Genomic DNA, 21,021 nt, shown 5'->3' with positions numbered 1-21,021 from the left:
CTAAACCTCACAATCTCCCGCTCGAAGCAGATAACACACAAAACACGCTCCAAAGACAATGACGGTTTACAGCCTTAAAGAAAACATGTCGTATGCTTTTCCTGGGATTTTGTTCTAATCCCAATGTTGCTCTAAAAACGGGTCCATAGACTTCCAGCTCAAAACTGTAAAAGACATTTAAAGAGCAAAGTCAGAACAGAGCTGTGGGCGTGTCTGAGTGGCAGGTGAAAGCTGGAATTTTTTGTACAATGGCGCCTTGACTTAGGGCTGAACGATTTGGGAAAAAAAATATAAAATTCCAATATTTATACGGAATATTGTGATCGCGATTAGATTTGCAATTTTAGTTTTTAATAATAGGATTCTGTTCAAAGTTCACTGTTTAAAAATGCGTTCAGGAGAATTGACTAAAACAAACGAGTCTTTTGTAGCTTGTGGAGGAAATGATGGAACTTGGCGATTTGCCTCTTTTCAAATTGGAATTTCACTTGAATTGAAATGAACACTGCAGCAAAACTTTGATACAGTCAATGCCATAAAGATTTCGCCAACACTGAGGGAGTTATCAGGCTTTTCCGACGTGGGGAAAAACGTAAAAAAAAATTGAAAAATCGCCTTTAAATGGAGGAACGTGTGGCCCACTATAGTCTAATCTTCTTCAAACATCGAACCTTGTATTGCATCTTTGTTGGCTTTTTCCTCCTTGTCAGATGGACGGCCTCGTTATTATTGGGATATCGTTTATTGCGTCAGACCATATTCCAATAGATACTTTTGCAGCCCTATTTTTACTCTTGAGTTCAAAGAGTCGTCTGAATGAACGTTAAGGACAAGTGCTGAGAGAGCTACAAATACAAGTATCAGTGTGTACGTTACACAACTTTTCACAATATTCACATTTGTACTGTACTGGTCCCAGTTTGAGCCAATTCTGATGTAGACTTGGTTTGGTCCCATTTTAGTCCTGGTTTAGTCCCGTCTTTGTGTTTCGTTTCAGGTTTAATCCCAGTTACTGCAGTACTGTGTATCTGAGCATCAGTTTGAGTGGACACACTGTCATTAAAAGTACTGTAGTTTCCACGTGAGGAACATGTAGTTTCTTCCACATTAATACAAATCCTCAGGGTCTGGGGGATAATTGCAGACGTGTTCAGTCACAAATGTATTCCTATATTTAGAACATCTTGGCCAGTTGTATAAACAGTTCCTCATCACTGCAAGAAGTGAAAACAAGTCCACGAAAAAAATTGTGTCGTTTCTCAGGTCACGGAAGTGTTTTAGCAACGATCTGAATGTATAGTGTATAATGTAACGAAGAATAATACATGTCCCATTCCACGCCGACCCTACAGTATTGCACATGTAGATCCATCACTCATTCACACTGCTACGCCCGCTCTGTGCCCGCTCCCCCCGCTCTGTGCCCTGGCGCCCGCTCTGTGCCGCCCGCTCTGTGCCGCCCGCTCTGTGCCGCCCGCTCTGTGCCCCGCCCCGTGCCCCGCCCCGTGCCCCGCCCCGTGCCCCGCCCCGTGCCCCGCCCCGCTCTGTGCCCCGCCCCGCGCCCCGCCCCGCTCTGTGCCGCGGCGCAGCTCGCTCTGTTTACATATTTGTGTGCAGCCGTTTGTGAGGGAAGTGGGTGGGCCAGTCGCACAGGCAGATACCTGAGACTCATTTCAGGTCGGTGCAGTTTAAGCGCCGCTGAGCCACAGAGTGTTCAGTGTGTTTACTACGAGAGCAGAAGGTTAGAGAGAAGAGCGAGAAGGAGAGAGGGAAGAGCGAGAAGGAGAGAGAGAAGAGCGAGAAGGAGAGAGGGATTAGTGAGAAGGAGAGAGGGATTAGTGAGAAGGAGAGAGGGAAGAGCGAGAAGGAGAGAGGGAAGAGCGAGAAGGAGAGAGGGAAGAGCGAGAAGGAGAGAGGGAAGAGCGAGAAGGAGAGAGGGAAGAGTGAAGGAGAGAGGGAAGAGTGAAGGAGAGAGGGAAGAGTGAAGGAGAGAGGGAAGAGTGAAGGAGAGAGGGAAGAGTGAAGGAGAGAGGGAAGAGCGAAGGAGAGAGGGAAGAGCGAGAAGGAGAGAGGGAAGAGCGAGAAGGAGAGAGGGAAGAGCGAGAAGGAGAGAGGGAAGAGTGAAGGAGAGAGGGAAGAGCGAGAAGGAGAGAGGGAAGAGTGAAGGAGAGAGGGAAGAGTGAAGGAGAGAGGGAAGAGTGAAGGAGAGAGGGAAGAGCGAAGGAGAGAGGGAAGAGCGAGAAGGAGAGAGGGAAGAGTGAAGGAGAGAGGGAAGAGCGAGAAGGAGAGAGGGAAGAGCGAGAAGGAGAGAGGGAAGAGTGAAGGAGAGAGGGAAGAGCGAGAAGGAGAGAGGGAAGATCGAGAAGGAGAGAGGGAAGAGCGAGAAGGAGAGAGGGAAGAGTGAGAAGGAGAGAGGGAAGAGCGAGAAGGAGCGAGAAGGAGAGAGGGAAGAGCGAGAAGGAGCGAGGGAAGATCGAGAAGGAGAGAGGGAAGAGCGAGAAGGAGCGAGAAAGAGCGAGAAGGAGAGAGGAAAGAGCGAGAAGGAGAGAGGGAAGAGCGAGAAGGAGAGAAGGAAGAGTGAGAAGGAGAGAGGGAAGAGCGAGAAGGAGCGAGAAAGAGAGAGGGAAGAGCGAGAAGGAGAGAGTGAAGAGCGAGAAGGAGAGAGGCGAGAAGGAGAGAAGGAGAGAGGCGAGAAGGAGAGAAGGAGAGAGGGAAGAGCGAGAAGGAGAGAGGGAAGAGCGAGAAGGAGAGAAGGAAGAGCGAGAAGGAGAGAGGGAAGAGCGAGAAGGAGAGAGTGAAGAGCGAGAAGGAGAGAGGCGAGAAGGAGAGAGGCGAGAAGGAGAGAGGCGAGAAGGAGAGAGGGAAGAGCGAGAATGAGAGAAGGAAGAGCGAGAAGGAGAGAGGGAAGAGCGAGAAGGAGAGAGGGAACAGCATGGAGGCCACAGATAGATGAGATAAGTGTGCGAGAGAGTGTTTAGCGCAGCGTGGGGACTAAACTCTGTGTACAAACTCTACTCACAAGGACCTTCCTCCCTTATGAGGACAATATCAGGTCCTCATGGAGTGAATCCTTTCTCATTAGCTCAACGTGAGTTCAGACGTGGATCTGGGTCAGATTAAGGTTTGGTTTGAGGTGAAGTTTAGACAAGAAGTGATTAAGGATTAGGATCAGTCTCCAGGAAATGATGTGACGCGTGTGTGCGGTGAGGGAGGGGCCACAGCTGGGTCTGTGACACTGAGGAGGAGGTGCAGTGTGTGTGTGTGTGTGTGTGCGTGTGTCTGCGTGTGCGTGTGTGTGTGTGTGTGCGTGTGCGTGTGTCTGCGTGTGTGTGTGTGCGTGTGTGCGTGTGTGTGTGCGTGTGTGTGTGCGTGTGTGTGCGTGTGTGTGTGCGTCTGTGTGTGCGTGTGTGTGTGCGTGTGTGTGTGCGTCTGTGTGTGTGTGTGTCTGCGTCTGTGTGTGCGTGTGCGTGTGTGCGTGTGTCTGCGTGTGTGTGTGTGCGTGTGTGTGTGCGTCTGTGTGTGCGTGTGTGTGTGCGTCTGTGTGTGCGTGTGTGTGTGCGTGTGTGTGTGTGTGTGTCTGCGTCTGTGTGTGCGTGTGTGCGTGTGTGTGTGTGCGTGTGTGTGTGCGTCTGTGTGTGCGTGTGTGTGTGCGTCTGTGTGTGCGTGTGTGTGTGCGTGTGTGTGTGTGTGTGTCTGCGTCTGTGTGTGCGTGTGTGCGTGTGTGTGTGTCTGCGTCTGCGTGTGCGTGTGTGTGTGTGTCTGTGTGTCTGCGTGTGTGTGTGTGTCTGCGTCTGTCTGTGTGTGTGTGTGTGTGTGTGTGTCTGCGTGTGCGTCTGTGTCTGCGTCTGTGTGTGCGTGTGTGTGTGTCTGCGTCTGTGTGTGCGTGTGTGTGTGTGTCTGCGTGTGCGTGTGTGTGTCTGCGTGTGTGTGTGCGTCTGTGTGTGTGTGTTTTTCCACTAAAACAGCACAAACTGAATTAGTGTCTTCAGAAATCTGCTTTGTCACTCATACTCGCACACGTGCACAAACACACAGCTCAACACGGGCCCAGTGACCCGCCGAGAAAGTCCCTGCTCTGTTGCCTAGCAACCAGGCTGAGCCCTACGGTGGAGTCTTCTCTGAGCGCTCCATGTGTCTGACAGACAGCGCTAGCAGCAAATCAGAGCCGTGCACAAACATGGAGCCATCAGGAGAACAGCAGGACCATCACCACGAGCTTCTTCACACAAGTCACACCAGCAGGAGCACATGGACCGTCAGAGCAGCAAGCGCTCACATGTGAGGGACAAGTACACCAGAGCAGCAAGCGCTCACATGTGAGGGACAAGTACACCAGAGCAGCAAGCGCTCACATGTGAGGGACAAGTACACCAGAGCAGCAAGCGCTCACATGTGAGGGACAAGTACACCAGAGCAGCAAGCGCTCACATGTGAGGGACAAGTACATTCACAAGCGTCTGCTCGAGTCCGAGGCCCGAAGGACGAGACGTTTGAGGTGCATGAGACGTTTGAGGTGCATGAGACATGAGACGTTTGAGGTGCATGAGACATGAGACGTTTGAGGTGCAGAGGCATGAGACGTTTGAGGTGCATGAGACGTTTGAGGTGCATGAGACATGAGACGTTTGAGGTGCAGAGGCATGAGACGTTTGAGGTGCATGAGACGTTTGAGGTGCATGAAACATGAGACGTTTGAGGTGCATGAGACATGAGACGTTTGAGGTGCAGAGGCATGAGACGTTTGAGGTGCATGAGACGTTTGAGGTGCATGAGACGTTTGAGGTGCATGAGACGTTTGAGGTGCATGAGACGTTTGAGGTGCATGAGACGTTTGAGGTGCATGAGACGTTTGAGGTGCATGAGACGTTTGAGGTGCATGAGACGTTTGAGGTGCAGAGGCATGAGACGTTTGAGGTGCATGAGACATGAGACTTTTGAGGTGCAGAGACATGAGACGTTTGAGGTGCATGAGACATGAGACGTTTGAGGTGCATGAGACATGAGACGTTTGAGGTGCATGAGACGTTTGAGGTGCATGAGACGTTTGAGGTGCATGAGACGTTTGAGGTGCATGAGACGTTTGAGGTGCATGAAATGTTTGAGGTGCATGAGACGTTTGAGGTGCATGGGACGTTTGAGGTGCATGAGACGTTTGAGGTGCATGAAACGTTTGAGGTGCAGAGGCACGAGACGTTTGAGGTGCATGAGTGAGGTGCATGAGACGTTTGAGGTGCAGAAGACCTGCTCTGAGCGTGTGCTGCAGAGGAAGACCTGCTCTGAGCGTGTGCTGCAGAGGAAGACCTGCTCTGAGCGTGTGCTGCAGAGGAAGACCTGCTCTGAGCGTGTGCTGCAGAGGAAGACCTGCTCTGAGCGGCACGAGGAAGACCCCAAAACTCTGAGCGTGTGCTGCAGATTCACCTGCAGCAAAACGTCAAAGAAGCGTCCAACACGTATGAGAGCGGATTGTCAGGGGTCCGATCAGCGGTCAGGGGGTCGGATCAGGGGTCAGGGGGTCCGAATCAGAGGGTCCGATCAGGGGAAGCACAATGAGTGAGATGCATCTTCTAAGAATTCAAGCAAAGCAGCTCGTAATAAACAAGCTCCATAGATCAAATCCTCCAGCCGTCCTGAGCGAGCCGAGCACAAAGATCTGCACTGCAGCGCCCACTGCACTGAACCATGACTTCACCTTAAGTCGATATATATATATATATATATATATATATATATAATATATATAAATATATATATAATATATATAATATATATAATATATATATATAATATATATATATATATCTCAGGGGCATATATATTGTGACAGCCCAATATTTGAAGTATTGTCACTTATATCTACCACGGAGATGTTGAGGTCAAAATGAAGCAGATTTGTCTTCTCACATCATGAGTAAAAGTAACACCTCGTTCTACAGCAGCAGCAGCAGCAGCATTAGCAGCAGCAGCAGCATTAGCAGCAGCAGCAGCAGCAGCAGCAGCATTAGCAGCAGCAGCAGCAGCAGCATTAGCAGCAGCAGCAGCAGCAGCAGCAGCAGCAGCAGCAGCAGCAGCAGCAGCAGCAGCATTAGCAGCAGCAGCAGCATTAGCAGCAGCATTAGCAGCAGCAGCAGCATTAGCAGCAGCATTAGCAGCAGCAGCAGCAGCAGCATTAGCAGCAGCAGCAGCAGCATTAGCAGCAGCAGCAGCAGCAGCATTAGCAGCAGCAGCAGCAGCAGCATTAGCAGCAGCAGCAGCAGCAGCAGCAGCATTAGCAGCAGCAGCAGCAGCAGCATATTCATCTATTCATCACAGTTTCATTCATTTCACTTTATCTCTTTAGGATTTTCACATTCATAATTCTGATAAAAATAATAAATAGAACATATTTATTCACATTATAAACATGGAGACGCTCTGAGCTAAACTGCATCTGAATATCTCGAGGCCTCACACTTTGAAGTCACTTAATTAATTTATCCGGCGCTGCGCCTCGCTCCAGCTGCACCGTCACAACCACAACCGCACTGACACCAGCCCGTCCTGTAATCAATACTGTATTGGCTGGACCCACTCTCAACGACAACGATAGCATTTCGTCCACTGATAAATCGTGCTGTAATCAATAGCACTGTCACTTAAACGCACCGACAACACCAGCGTTCCTCATTCTGCACAAGACAACTGGGTTTGGTCATCCTCCTTCCAGTTCCATTCTTTCACATTGGGCTGCAGATCTCAAGAGCAAATGCAAAATGTTTAAAGATTTTACACAAATCAACTTAATTTACATCATATTTAGAGACGAGACATTTCCCTCGTTCCCTTTTGAACGGAGTTTCCGCTCTTTAAAAGTGCCAATCTGGAGCAAAAACCCTGTTACTGAACAAGTAATCAGATAAATAAGATTTTAGACTGTTCAGCTTGACAAGAATGTACTCAACAACCACAAGAGACTTAGAGTTTAGCCTAAACAATAGCAATATTTATAATGCTTAACACTATTCAACACATAAGACTATACATTAAAATAAGATAATCCGTTATTGTCCACACATGGGGAAATTTAGATTTCATTACGCTGTATACAAACTATAAACATGGATTTATAGTTTTCAAATGTTTTATACCTCCTTTTGAAGGCATCTACTGACCCTGTTAGGCCACAGTTATTTTATTACTTGGTTTACGGATCCGCCGCACTTAGATTATTGATTTCTACAATATAAATAAAATAAATTATTATAAAAAAGGTTTTAATAAAGTACCACCGACAACGCAAAATAGCTTTAAATGAAATATAAAAAGCGGTATTCAAATCAAAAGATAAGAGCGTGTGAAGCAATTTTTCGTCATAATCCTGCGCGAGTCTGTGACGGACCCTGCGCGCGGCCACGGAAACGGCGTGCGGCCCCGGGAGCATGTGAAGCCCGTTTCCGTGTTTGCTACGCGCAGCGCCAACGCCTTAATATCGCAAATACACATTTTAAACCCGTTTTAGTTCTGGTCTTAATGAGTTTGAATACGCCTCGTTTTCTGAGGTTGTGTGGACTTCTGTTCACAGGGAGGTGATTCTACGCCATCACTACAGCGCTGCTCATATCCACAAGATCAAATCATTTTTATATTTTTAAGTGAACGAAAATGGGATTTGATGGTGCAAAATAGTCTGCATGATTAACAATGCCAACAGCCTTCTTTTGGAGTAAAAAAATAAGGTTGATGTTACTTATTTCCACATGAAACTATTGTACAATAGATTAAGTGAATTTTCACTTAAAAGTAGTTTAATTTGACCCATTATGGCAAAAATGTGACTGTCTGAATTACAGCAATGTGCCTTTTCCAATTTATATTTTCATTAAAAAGAATAGCTAATAATTTGATTGTACAGACACTCCATGTTATAGTTAGGTTCTTCATGTTTCTATTCCCAAAGATAATGCATTTGGTTTCATTCATTGAAAGCTTGTTGATATCAAACCATTCTTTTATTTTTTTTTTAAAGATCATTTTCTACAGTCTGCATTCATTGTGATTGGCCGATTCCTGAGCTACAGAGACCGGTGTCGTCTGCAAAAAGAAAACAGCTCAGTTTGTCCGTTGCCTCGACAACAACATCCATGCACGTAATAAACAATGTGGGGCCCAACGCGGAGCCCTGTGGAACACCCTTTGATCTCCATTAGATATGTTTTCAGCCGGTGAGAGCAGTTCCTTTGACACTATATCCCTCTATATACAGTTTGTTTATGATCAACAGAGTCAAAGGCCTCGCTTGGATCTATGAAAACACACTGTATACTCTTTTTTTATCCAGGCCAAAAAAAAAAGTGTTCCGGTAACCTCAAGCCTTGAAATAATTATTTTTACGTCCCCGTCAACATGGCTAATTCTGAACCGGTCACAAGTGTTTTATTGATGTGTAATTTATTTGGCAACATTAAAGACACAGTAGACACGGTGGTCTTTCCTCGTCTCCACCTCAGTCACAGTGAAGCCAAGTGCTACATACACCTCATATTTCCTCGTTTTATTAGCTTTTGGGTGACTTTTGTTTGTCTTGTTATAAAGGATGTCAAAATATTCATTTTAGTCACGATTATCATGGAGAAATATCACGATTATTCACAATTATCAGAAAAAAGTAAGAAAACATTATATATATATATATATATATATATATATATATATATATATATATATATATATATATATATATATATATATTTTAAACAATTAACTTCCCCACTCTTTAATACATCACATTCATTTAAAAATAAAATGGCCAGAAATGAATTAAACAATATGAAAGTATGCTTATTGGCCTCTCATTGTAGCTCTTTTAAGCATTATACAATTTATTAGTGAGATGAGCTCCATGGTAACGCTCAGGGGAGGGGCTTGAAACTTTGAGAAAGTCACTTTCCTTTGGCTCACGCTAACAACAAACAGATTTGTGAATAATGAAAAAAGCATTTACATGTAAGATTACACTATGGAACTACATGTCTCCTCTTCGCTCTTTCCCTCCCTCTGGGCCGCTCTGGTGGTGTGTCCAAAGCGTCCGATATGGAAAGCCAATGTGATCACACTCACACTATCGTGGCGTATTTTACAGCGCTTTTACAAAATAAAGCGGCGCTTTTTAACACCGAGCGACGTCTGGCGTAAATAAAGAGAACGCCGAGCGCTGTCAGTCTCTTTAGTCTGACGTTCTCTTTAGTCTTTCCATAGTCCGCCGCTCAAACGCCCCCGACGTGTTGCATCCTGATTTTCTCAGCGTGCACATACGCTACGCTGCCTTCCGCCGCTGTACAACTGCAACAATAATCGTGGACTGTAGTGTAGCACGTCCAGTTTGTGCATAGGAATCGCTGTGGGTATGTTCACCGCGCTGTTTTTGCCAATTAAAAATATATTAGGCCGCAGTTATTTTATTACTTGGTTTACGGATTTTTAAATGAAATATATTGCACAGGCGGATGAAATATATATATAATTTCAAAAGATGTTTTCTTCCGGATTTTTAATCTTTTTTTAAAGGCGTAATGGACGATTTTTTACCGATTTGAGAACTCAAGCGGAAGTGCGCATGCGCACTCCCCCCGTGCGGACGCAGAGAAAAGCCTCGTTGCCACACGTGCATTTGTTTATTAGTGCGACGGATCGCATCGCATCTCTCGTCTCCCGTAGATTTCTGTCTCTTCTGAGCTTGAACTGTCTTTCTCCATTTTAATTTTGTCCTGTACACTGAGGGAACTATATTATGATAGATCAATGATCTTAGACACAGGGACACGTGCTGCTCTCCTGGGGACGAGCTGCACGCGGCTGCAGGTGAGTTTTATGATTGATACGTGGCAGGACTAATCGGCAGTCCACGCCACGAGGAAATAAGACTCGTCAATTCAACTTTTAAATACATTTCAAAATCCTCGCACAGGTTTTGCAGACAGTTTTCTTTTCTCAGAAGTGACCGCTGTGCATTGAAGTGGCCTTATTGGTATGCAGATATTGCAGGGTTCAGAATAAGCGGTATCTTATCGCAAAATGCAACGCAATTTCTCTCAAATGCGATGCATTCGTCAGAAAAGTGTTTTTGTATCACAGCTTTTGCGATACAAAAAATTGTGTTCAATTGTATAACCAAAGCGCCTAAAAGTATTGATCACTCGCCAATCGATCGTCAACAAAAGGCATGACACAACTGTAGGACGCCGTGTTGACATGACAAGTCCCACTGCTGTCTCTGATCGCGAGTTTGAAAGTGGCAGGAGCCACAGTGCGGTAAAGTTAGCCACAGATTCGGACTTCCGAGGACAATAGTTCCTAAACGTAAAAGCCTTTGCAGATCATTCACATGCCAAAATACTCATATTTACACTGCCAAGTAGGGATGTGTACCGTTCCGCAGGACCGGATTCGGACTTGTAAAAACATTTCGGTTCAGGTCCAAAAAAACTGAAACCCCGGTGATTCAGTTCTGGACTCATACAAAATCTACCACTCACATTCTATATCCTTTACGTTCTAGAAGTAGTAAGCCCGGAGCCATCAGCGACGCACGAGTCTTCCCCGCGGCAGAAGTTGAAGCCGGCGCAATGAGTTTAAAGACGCGAGATCTTTAAGATCGCTGGCTTTATTTGAACCGTTTTAAGCCGCCGCGTGCGTCGCCGCTTGTGAGTTAGTTTAAGACGCTTGTTAAAGGAGCGGGTTGTGCTTTGGTTTGGTTTGGGTGTAAATATTGTAACTTCTCGCTCAGGTCAGTAATGCTGGTTTAGTGCTCACAAGTTGTCACTTTATTTCTTGAACAGAGTTGGTTAATGTTGGCCGTAACCATGGTGATAGAACAATAAAATCAAAAACCACCTGGTCTCCTGAGCCCGCTCTTAGCTCCGCCCCAGAGACCACACACACACACTAGAGACTAGGGTCGCTACAATATGAATAAAATAACTGTATTATGTTGTGGTGTGATGTAGGTGGGTTAATGTGCAATATACATATTTATACATCTAAGTAAATACTAAGTGAAAGTCATATTGTTTAATTGCTGGATTCATTAATTGGAGCTTATATTTTGTAATAGTATTTGTATTCTACAGTTGTTAAATATGGTCTTGTGTTTAATGCTGTTAATATGATGTATTGTGTGTAGTGTAAAATATTTTCATATTCTATTTTTGAGTTGATTGATTTATAGTGGTTCTAGTTGACTGTTATGCTAGTTTTTGAAGGTTTTTACATGACTTTGATGCCAATGGATCTGCAAAATTAAATAGTGGAAATGTATCTAAAAGGCATTAAACTTCAGGTGTGGGAACAGCCCAGTCAAACCAGTAATACACTTGACAAACATAATATCAGCTGAAACAGCTGCCCTAATACCAATACTCAACATGCTCTTGTTCAGAAGTTGTTCCTCTAGTAAAACACATGAATGTGTGTTAGCAGCTCGTAGCTTGTGATTTGTAAGTTTTAACTTCTGTTAAAAACAGTGAATAAACCAGATAAATTGAGTTTATTTCAATCTGCAGTTAAGCCTTGTGTTTGATAGTCGTCCTTGTTCATGTGTCTTCAACTTAATTTAGCCAAGTAGCTTGTGTTACGCTGTTATAACATTATGCAAATATGGCATGAGTTCAGCCGGACTCATTAGGTCCGGACCTGAACCTAAACCTCTGGATTCGAATCCGGACTTGAACCTGAACGTGGGTTTAGGTCTGCATCCCTACTGCCAAGTGACTACAACCTCGTTTTTAAAAATCATACGCATTTTTTGGGCGCAGCGAATTCCACTGCTCCGAAAGAGGAGAGCCGAGACAAGTGCTTAGGGACCGTCATCAAATAGCAAAACGAAAACGTTTTATAGCTGGATATGGAACGTCAAATAGACCTTTATCTTTCCATCAGAAGCTTAATACATATTTTTTATGAGTGTAAAGACAATTAATATGTAAATGAGACTCATGCAAAAGTCATCTGATTGATGATGATGATATGGAAGAAAGTTGTAAATAAGGCCATCTGACTTAGTGTTAATAAATTTGTTCAACAACTAATTTATTTGCAAGTTTTCAGTTTTATTTTGAATTTTTTTTTTTTTAAAGTGTTTAAAAGTTAATTTGTTTAGAGTTTTTTTTTGTTTTTAATAGAATGTTTACAAATACATTTGAAATAAATAATCTTTTTAGATCAATGGAAAATATTGATTGTTAGTCACTTTCGTGTTTTGCTATGCAATTATCAAATTGCTATACAAATTTGAAAAAAATAACGGATTGTTTAGCAGCTGCTGCTGCACAAGTGAAAATCTTTAATCTGAGCCCTGTATTGAATAAAATAGTTCTCTACATCATTACTAGTCCAACCACAGGAAAAGAGCCATTAGCAGAAAACAGAGCAGCGGCAGCTCCGCGCCATGCGGAACGTTGAAAGTGGCGAACAAACCCATGACAGGCGCCAGTGTCGGCGTCGCACTATTTTTCTTATTGTCACTACGTGATGTGAGCACTTTGACCGTCACGCAAAATATCTTCACCGCTGCTACCCCGGGCGTGCCTGTCGCCACTGCACAGGCACTAGATCATACACTCCTAACTGATTCTGACTTCCGTGAGTTAGGAGTGTATGATCTAGTGCCGACCAAGCCGCTCTGCACGCTTGGGTAAAACGAAACCTATCAAAAGTGCAGCGATTTTCATATCTTACGATCCCCACAGGTGATTTCCCCCCCCCCGCAGCTTTTGGATTCGCTCTCACAATTTGACATTCTCGAAACGTACGGCCAGTAAATATGCGACAAAATGTTTAAGGTTGTGTTTTCTTTATTTTGAAATCCAGCTCTGTCGGATTACAGGAAACACACAACTTTTTCTTCTTGGCCTTATTCCAGTAGAAACTGTCTCCACAAGCTCCACCTGTTCTGGTCAAAGGGTCAAGCCCACACTGGTCAAAGGGTCAAGCCCACACTGGTCACACGGAGCAGATTGTGCACGGCAAGAAAATTGTCCAGCCTAAAATAGATATATCTGTGATAGAAGAACAGATCGCCACTTTTAAAGATGTAATAACTTTGGCTGTTTTGATTTTGTTTGGAAAAGATAAAGATTCATTAAATATATGCAAATGGTCAAAAAGTCAACACACAAAAGTGCATTGGAGTGAATGGAAAGAACATATTGTCGTTTTTTTTAAACAAACGGATGGCTTTTTAAAATTAGGACCACTAACTATTATTTAAGTAACGACGAGTACAATTATAATTTTTTAGTTAAAAATGTATTTTAAAAATAACGACACAATGAAGATCTGTGTGGGGAACAATGACACGCTGAAGATCTGTGTGAGGAACAATGACACACTGAAGATCTGTGTCAGGAACAATGACACACTGAAGATCTGTGTCAGGAACAATGACACACTGAAGATCTGTGTCAGGAACAATGACACACTGAAGATCTGTGTGAGGAACAATGACACACTGAAGATCTGTGTCAGGAACAATGACACACTGAAGATCTGTGTCAGGAACAATGACACACTGAAGATCTGTGTCAGGAACAATGACACACTGAAGATCTGTGTGAGGAACAATGACACACTGAAGATCTGTGTCAGGAACAATGACAAACTGAAGATCTGTGTCAGGAACAATGACACACTGAAGATCTGTGTCAGGAACAATGACACACTGAAGATCTGTGTCAGGAACAATGACACACTGAAGATCTGTGTGAGGAACAATGACACACTGAAGATCTGTGTCAGGAACAATGACACACTGAAGATCTGTGTGAGGAACAATGACACACTGAAGATCTGTGTCAGGAACAATGACACACTGAAGATCTGTGTCAGGAACAATGACACACTGAAGATCTGTGTCAGGAACAATGACACACTGAAGATCTGTGTCAGGAACAATGACACACTGAAGATCTGTGTGAGGAACAATGACACATGAAGATCTGTGTGAGGAACAATGACACACTGAAGATCTGTGTGAGGAACAATGACACACTGAAGATCTGTGTGAGGAATAATTACACTTATTATAAATATAATAATTATTAATAATAATATTATAATTGTAGTGGTAGTAGTGGTAGTAGTGGTAGTAGTGGTAGTAGTAGTAGTAGTAGTAGTAGTAGTACATATCATGCACAGGCCAGTGTCATGTGAGTCACACTTAAACTACTCGTTTAGGACTGAACACTTGAGGCGCTAAAAATCACTAAATCAATAACTTCTGATTGAATTGGATTCAGTCGTTCCAAACATTGAGTGCCATTATTGATGACTGACATTTACATTATGTTTGACCTTTGACCTGAAGCCTCAGGTGAGCTACAACTCAACATGTAACGCTGTCGTGAGAGCAGAGGATGTAGTACATGTAGTACAGCTCAGAGCGGAAACTGTGTGTGAGGCTCTTTTACCACACAGGTGTGTGTGTGCGATGTGCATGGTGTGTGTGTGTGTGTGTGTGTGTGTTTTGCGTGTGTGGTGTGCGCGGCGTGTGTGTGTGTTACATTTCCTGCACAAATACTGTCTCGCTCTGCTCTGCCATGAGCTCTTGATCTTATAGATCCACTAAAGCTGCTCCAGAATCAGGAGTTGAGACGTTGTGATTGGTCCTAACATTGGTCACATGACCTGAAGAGACCACCAGTTTAGAAAAAGAGAAGGAAGTGACACTGCAGCCGCTCGTACAGTAGGGCACGCTCCAGAGTCACTCCATTTTGTGCAAAGGTCCATGTCTAGACACACCCGCCCACACAGCACCCGCCCACACAGCACCCGCCCACACAGCACCCGCCCACCCCCAGACACATCGCCCATCCCCAGACACATCGCCCACCCACAGACACATCGCCCACCCACAGACACATCGTCCACCCACAGACACATCACCCACAGACACATCACCCACAGACACATCACCCACCCACAGACACATCACCCACCCACAGACACATCACCCACAGACACATCACCCACAGACACATCACCCACAGACACATCACCCACCCACAGACACATCACCCACAGACACATCACCCACCCACAGACACATCACCCACCCACAGACACATCACCCACCCACAGACACATCGCCCACAGACACATCGTCCACCCACAGACACATCGCCTACCCACAGACACATCACCCACAGACACATCACCCACAGACACATCACCCACAGACACATCACCCACCCACAGACACATCACCCACCCACAGACACATCACCCACCCACAGACACATCACCCACAGACACATCACCCACCCACAGACACATCACCCACAGACACATCACCCACAGACACATCGCCCACCCACAGACACATCGCCCACCCACAGACACATCACCCACAGACACATCGCCCACAGACACATCGCCCACAGACACATCGCCCACAGACACATCGCCCACAGACACATCGCCCACAGACACATCGCCCACAGACACATCGCCCACAGACACATCGCCCACAGACACATCGCCCACAGACACATCGCCCACAGACACATCACCCACAGACACATCCTGGTGCGTCTGAAGAAGCAGCTCTTCAGCCCATTCACACCACCTAGCTCCTGCTTCAGGGGCAACACCAACACACTGAACACATGTCTCACTGGACACATGTCTCACTGGACACATGTCTCACTGGACACATGTCTCACTGGACACACTGGACACAGGTCTCACTGAACACACTGGACACAGGTCTCACTGGACACACTGGACACATGTCTCATTGAACACATGTCTCACTGAACACATGTCTCACTGGACACAGGTCTCACTGGACACAGGTCTCACTGGACACACGTCTCACTGAACACACGTCTCACTGAACACACTGGACACATGTCTCACTGAACACACTGGACAAATGTCTCATTGAACACATGTCTCACTGAACACACTGAACACGTGTCTCACTGAACACACTGAACACAGGTCTCACTGAACACACTGGACACATGTCTCACTGAACACACTGGACAAATGTCTCATTGAACACATGTCTCACTGAACACACTGAACACGTGTCTCACTGAACACAGGTCTCACTGAACACACTGGACACATGTCTCACTGAACACACTGGACACATGTCTCACTGGACACAGGTCTCACTGGACACAGGTCTCACTGGACACAGGTCTCACTGGACACAGGTCTCACTGGACACAGGTCTCACTGGACACTCTAAACACACTGAACACATGTCTCAGAGTGTGCAGTGGTGCACTGGAGCTCACGTTCACACAGCAGCACATGGAGTGGAGGGATTTGTGAATGAGTCTTACCTTGGCACTGGAATCCCTGCTTCCCGAAGCCCCTGAGAACACAGAGCACCAGTGTTACCTCCAGGAATTCACCAGCATAACAGCCGGACAGACACAGACACAGGCAGCAGGGTGGACACCCCCCACGCACGTCTCCAGAGCCCGTGTCTCCAGAGCCCGTGTCTCCAGAGCCCGTGTCTCCAGAGCCCGTGTCTCCAGGTCTCCAGGTCTCCAGAGCCCGTGTCTCCAGAGCCCGTGTCTCCAGGTCTCCAGAGCCCGTCTCCAGGGGCATTCCTGCAGCACCTCTGCTGATGCGGTAAACGCCAGCATCGGCCGCTGTGGCGGACCACCACGCGCGGCTGTCGCAATATGAAAAACACGATGGCGTGTTTGTGCAGGGACAGAGTGAAAGACTGCGGTGTGAGACTGAGAGGAAGGAGGCCGCAGCAAGTGTCTCACCTGTGTCCCCCGCACACGCACACGCGCACACACACACACCACACGCACGCGCGCGCGCACATACCAGATGAAGTCCGTGCAGTGGCTGCAGAAGGTGGGCTGCTTGAAGAAGCGCGCGATGAACTTGTGGTTCTTGACCTCGTGGACGTTCTTCTGGCGGAGGGCTCCCTGACGGGCGAACCCGCGCGCGCTCTCCGGTACCTCTCCATCGCTGTTGGGGTCAGCCATCTTAACGAGGAAGCGTTTGGGACCAAAAAACGGGGACGCGAAAGTCCGGGGAGCGTGAGCGGGCGCGTGGGAGAGCGGTTCGTCCCTCCTCCCCCCTGTCCGCCGCTGGACCCTCGCCGTCACCGCCTCGTTGTAGCTCGTGCTGCTCAACGCCTTTTGTCGCGCTGCTGCTGCGTCCAGCTCGCGCCGCTGCGCTCGTGCTGCTTCCTGCGGGGCGCGCCCCGCCTGCTTCCTTTTTCACCAGAGGGTAAGACTTTCACATGAGAAGACGCGGGGGACACAGAGAAGGTGAGAGGCGCGCTCTGCCTCTCTCCCGTCCAAGCCTGGACCCTCAAAGCCACCGCGCGGGATTTGACGCGGTGCGTCCAGCACGCGCAGAGCGTGGGGGGCTTCCACGGGCACGTGCGGGGACGTGAAAGGACATGAAAGTCCCTCAGACCCAAATGTAAAGTCATGAGATAGAAAACAGATCCTGGACCCCGGGTCCTCCCGCGAGGGGACACATTCAGAGGGGACACATTCAGAGGGGACACCGTCAGAGTGGATACCTTCAGGGGACACCTTCAGAGTGGACACCTTCAGAGTGGACACCGTCAGAGTGGACACCTTCAGATTGGATACCTTCAGGGGACACCTTCAGAGGGGACACCTTCCGAGTGGTCACCTTCCGAGTGGACACCTTCCGAGTGGACACCTTCAGAGTGGATACCTTCAGTGGACACCTTCAGAGAGGACACCTTCAGGGGACACCTTCAGAGTGGACACCTTCAGAGGGGACACCTTCTGAGTGGACACCTTCAGAGGGGACACCTTCAGAGTGGACACCTTCAGAGAGGACACCTTCAGAGTGGACACCTTCAGAGAGGACACCTTCAGAGGACACCTTCAGAGAGGACACCTTCAGAGTGGACACCTTCAGAGTGGACACCTTCAGAGAGGACACCTTCAGAGTGGACACCTTCAGAGAGGACACCTTCAGAGAGGACACCTTCGGAGGACACCTTCAGAGGACACCTTCAGAGTGGACACCTTCAGAGGGAACACCTTCAGTGGACACCTTCAGAGAGGACACCTTCAGAGGGGACACCTTCAGAGTGGACACCTTCAGAGAGGACACCACACCTTCAGAGTGGACACCTTCAGAGTGGACATCTGCAAAGTGGACACCTTCAGAGAGGACACCTTCAGAGGACACCTTCAGAGGACACCTTCAGAGTGGACACCTTCAGAGTGGACACCTTCAGAGTGGACACCTTCAGAGAGGACACCTTCAGAGAGGACACCTTCAGAGTGGACACCTTCAGAGAGGACACCTTCAGAGAGGACACCTTCAGAGTGGACACCTTCAGAGAGGACACCTTCAGAGGACACCTTCAGAGTGGACACCTTCAGAGGGAACACCTTCAGTGGACACCTTCAGAGAGGACACCTTCAGAGGGGACACCTTCAGAGTGGACACCTTCAGAGAGGACACCACACCTTCAGAGTGGACACCTTCAGAGTGGACATCTGCAAAGTGGACACCTTCAGAGAGGACACCTTCAGAGGACACCTTCAGAGGACACCTTCAGAGTGGACACCTTCAGAGAGGACACCTTCAGAGTGGACACCTTCAGAGTGGACACCTTCAGAGTGGACATCTGCAAAGTGGACACCTTCAGAGAGGACACCTTCAGAGGACACCTTCAGAGTGGACACCTTCAGAGGACACCTTCAGATAGGACACCTTCAGAGTGGACACCTTCAGAGAGGACACCTTCAGAGTGGACACCTTCAGAGTGGACACCTTCAGAGGACACCTTCAGAGTGGACACCTTCAGAGAGGACACCTTCAGAGTGGACACCTTCAGAGGACACCCTCAGAGTGGACACCTTCAGAGAGGACACCTTCAGAGTGGACACCTTCAGAGTGGACACCTTCAGAGAGGACACCTTCAGAGTGGACACCTTCAGAGTGGACACCCTCAGAGTGGACAACTTCAGAGTGGACACCTTCAGAGTGGACACCTTCAGAGTGGACACCCTCAGAGTGGACACCTTCAGAGAGGACACCTTCAGAGTGGACACCTTCAGAGGACACCTTCAGAGTGGACACCTTCAGAGGACACCTTCAGAGTGGACACCTTCAGTGGACACCCTCAGAGTGGACACCTTCAGAGAGGACACCTTCAGAGTGGACACCTTCAGAGGACACCTTCAGAGTGGACACCTTCAGAGGACACCTTCAGAGTGGACACCTTTTGAACATAGCAATGCCAAGATTTTAAAACAGAGGCCGGTCCAGGTGGAGTAAACAGAAGAGCCCTGTGGGTTTTGTAACAGTTAAAATGAGTGGAGAAGAATGTGGACCAATGAGGTTCAGGCCTGAAGACAAGAAGGACCAGAAACAGGTTTAAACTGTCATTTTTTATGACATTTAAATGTCAGTTTCCCTCAGGCTGTGAACAGTGTGATGGAGCAAACCTGAACACGAGGTCTCCAGTGACTGAGTAAACCTGAACACGAGGTCTCCAGTGACTGAGTAAACCTGAACACGAGGCCTCCAGTGACTGAGTAAACCTGAACACGAGGCCTCCAGTGACTGAGTAAACCTGAACACGAGGCCTCCAGTGACTGAGTAAACCTGAACACGAGGCCTCCAGTGACTGAGTAAACCTGAACACGAGGTCTCCAGTGACAGAGTAAACCTGAACACGAGGTCTCCAGTGACTGAGTAAACCTGAACACGAGGCCTCCAGTGACAGAGTAAACCTGAACACGAGGCCTCCAGTGACAGAGTAAACCTGAACACGAGGCCTCCAGTGACTGAGTAAACCTGAACACGAGGTCTCCAGTGACAGAGTAAACCTGAACACGAGGTCTCCAGTGACTGAGTAAACCTGAACACGAGGCCTCCAGTGACAGAGTAAACCTGAACACGAGGTCTCCAGTGACAGAGTAAACCTGAACACGAGGTCTCCAGTGACTGAGTAAACCTGAACACGAGGCCTCCAGTGACTGAGTAAACCTGAACACGAGGTCTCCAGTGACTGAGTAAACCTGAACACGAGGCCTCCAGTGACTGAGTAAACCTGAACACGAGGTCTCCAGTGACTGAGTAAACCTGAACACGAGGCCTCCAGTGACAGAGTAAACCTGAACACGAGGCCTCCAGTGACTGAGTAAACCTGAACACGAGGTCTCCAGTGACTGAGTAAACCTGAACACGAGGCCTCCAGTGACAGAGTAAACCTGAACACGAGGTCTCCAGTGACTGAGTAAACCTGAACACGAGGTCTCCAGTGACTGAGTAAACCTGAACACGAGGTCTCCAGTGACAGAGTAAACCTGAACACGAGGTCTCCAGTGACTGAGTAAACCTGAACACGAGGCCTCCAGTGACAGAGTAAACCTGAACACGAGGCCTCCAGTGACAGAGTAAACCTGAACACGAGGTCTCCAGTGACTGAGTAAACCTGAACACGAGGCCTCCAGTGACAGAGTAAACCTGAACACGAGGTCTCCAGTGACAGAGTAAACCTGAACACGAGGCCTCCAGTGACTGAGTAAACCTGAACACGAGGTCTCCAGTGACTGAGTAAACCTGAACACGAGGTCTCCAGTGACTGAGTAAACCTGAACACGAGGCCTCCAGTGACTGAGTAAACCTGAACACGAGGTCTCCAGTGACTGAGTAAACCTGAACACGAGGCCTCCAGTGACTGAGTAAACCTGAACACGAGGTCTCCAGTGACTGAGTAAACCTGAACACGAGGCCTCCAGTGACAGAGTAAACCTGAACACGAGGTCTCCAGTGACAGAGTAAACCTGAACACGAGGTCTCCAGTGACTGAGTAAACCTGAACACGAGGTCTCCAGTGACTGAGTAAACCTGAACACGAGGTCTCCAGTGACTGAGTAAACCTGAACACGAGGCCTCCAGTGACTGAGTAAACCTGAACACGAGTCCTCCAGTGACAGAGTAAACCTGAACATGAGGCCTCCAGTGACAGAGTAAACCTGAACACGAGGCCTCCAGTGACAGAGTAAA

At 47.4% G+C, this 21,021-nt stretch overlaps 1 protein-coding gene across 2 annotated transcripts in view; it reads right to left on the bottom strand.

The window, feature by feature from the left end:
- The window catches only part of LOC140377102 (protein kinase C beta type-like), a 40,123-nt gene extending 22,873 nt beyond the window's left edge, over positions 1–17,250 (bottom strand). Inside the window, exons 1-2 of one of the 2 annotated variants that reach the window (XM_072462400.1) lie at positions 16,828–17,250; positions 16,326–16,357 (exon numbers count right to left, since the gene is read on the bottom strand). In XM_072462400.1, the coding sequence (XP_072318501.1) occupies positions 16,326–16,357; positions 16,828–16,991 (196 nt within the window). In that variant the 5' untranslated portion in view covers positions 16,992–17,250. The remainder of the gene's footprint in view (positions 1–16,325; positions 16,358–16,827) is intronic. The other variant, XM_072462399.1, reaches the window with a different exon arrangement.
- Between the last annotated feature and the right edge of the window lie 3,771 nt (positions 17,251–21,021).

Source organism: Eucyclogobius newberryi, unplaced genomic scaffold (assembly GCF_026437365.1).
Source record: "Eucyclogobius newberryi isolate DKJ021-1_F unplaced genomic scaffold, fEucNew1.0.hap1 SCAF_4, whole genome shotgun sequence".
NCBI classification, from domain to species: Eukaryota; Metazoa; Chordata; class Actinopteri; order Gobiiformes; family Gobiidae; genus Eucyclogobius; species Eucyclogobius newberryi.
The sequence above is the reverse complement of the archived record's forward strand: the minus strand, read 5'-3'. Positions and strand labels throughout refer to the sequence as shown.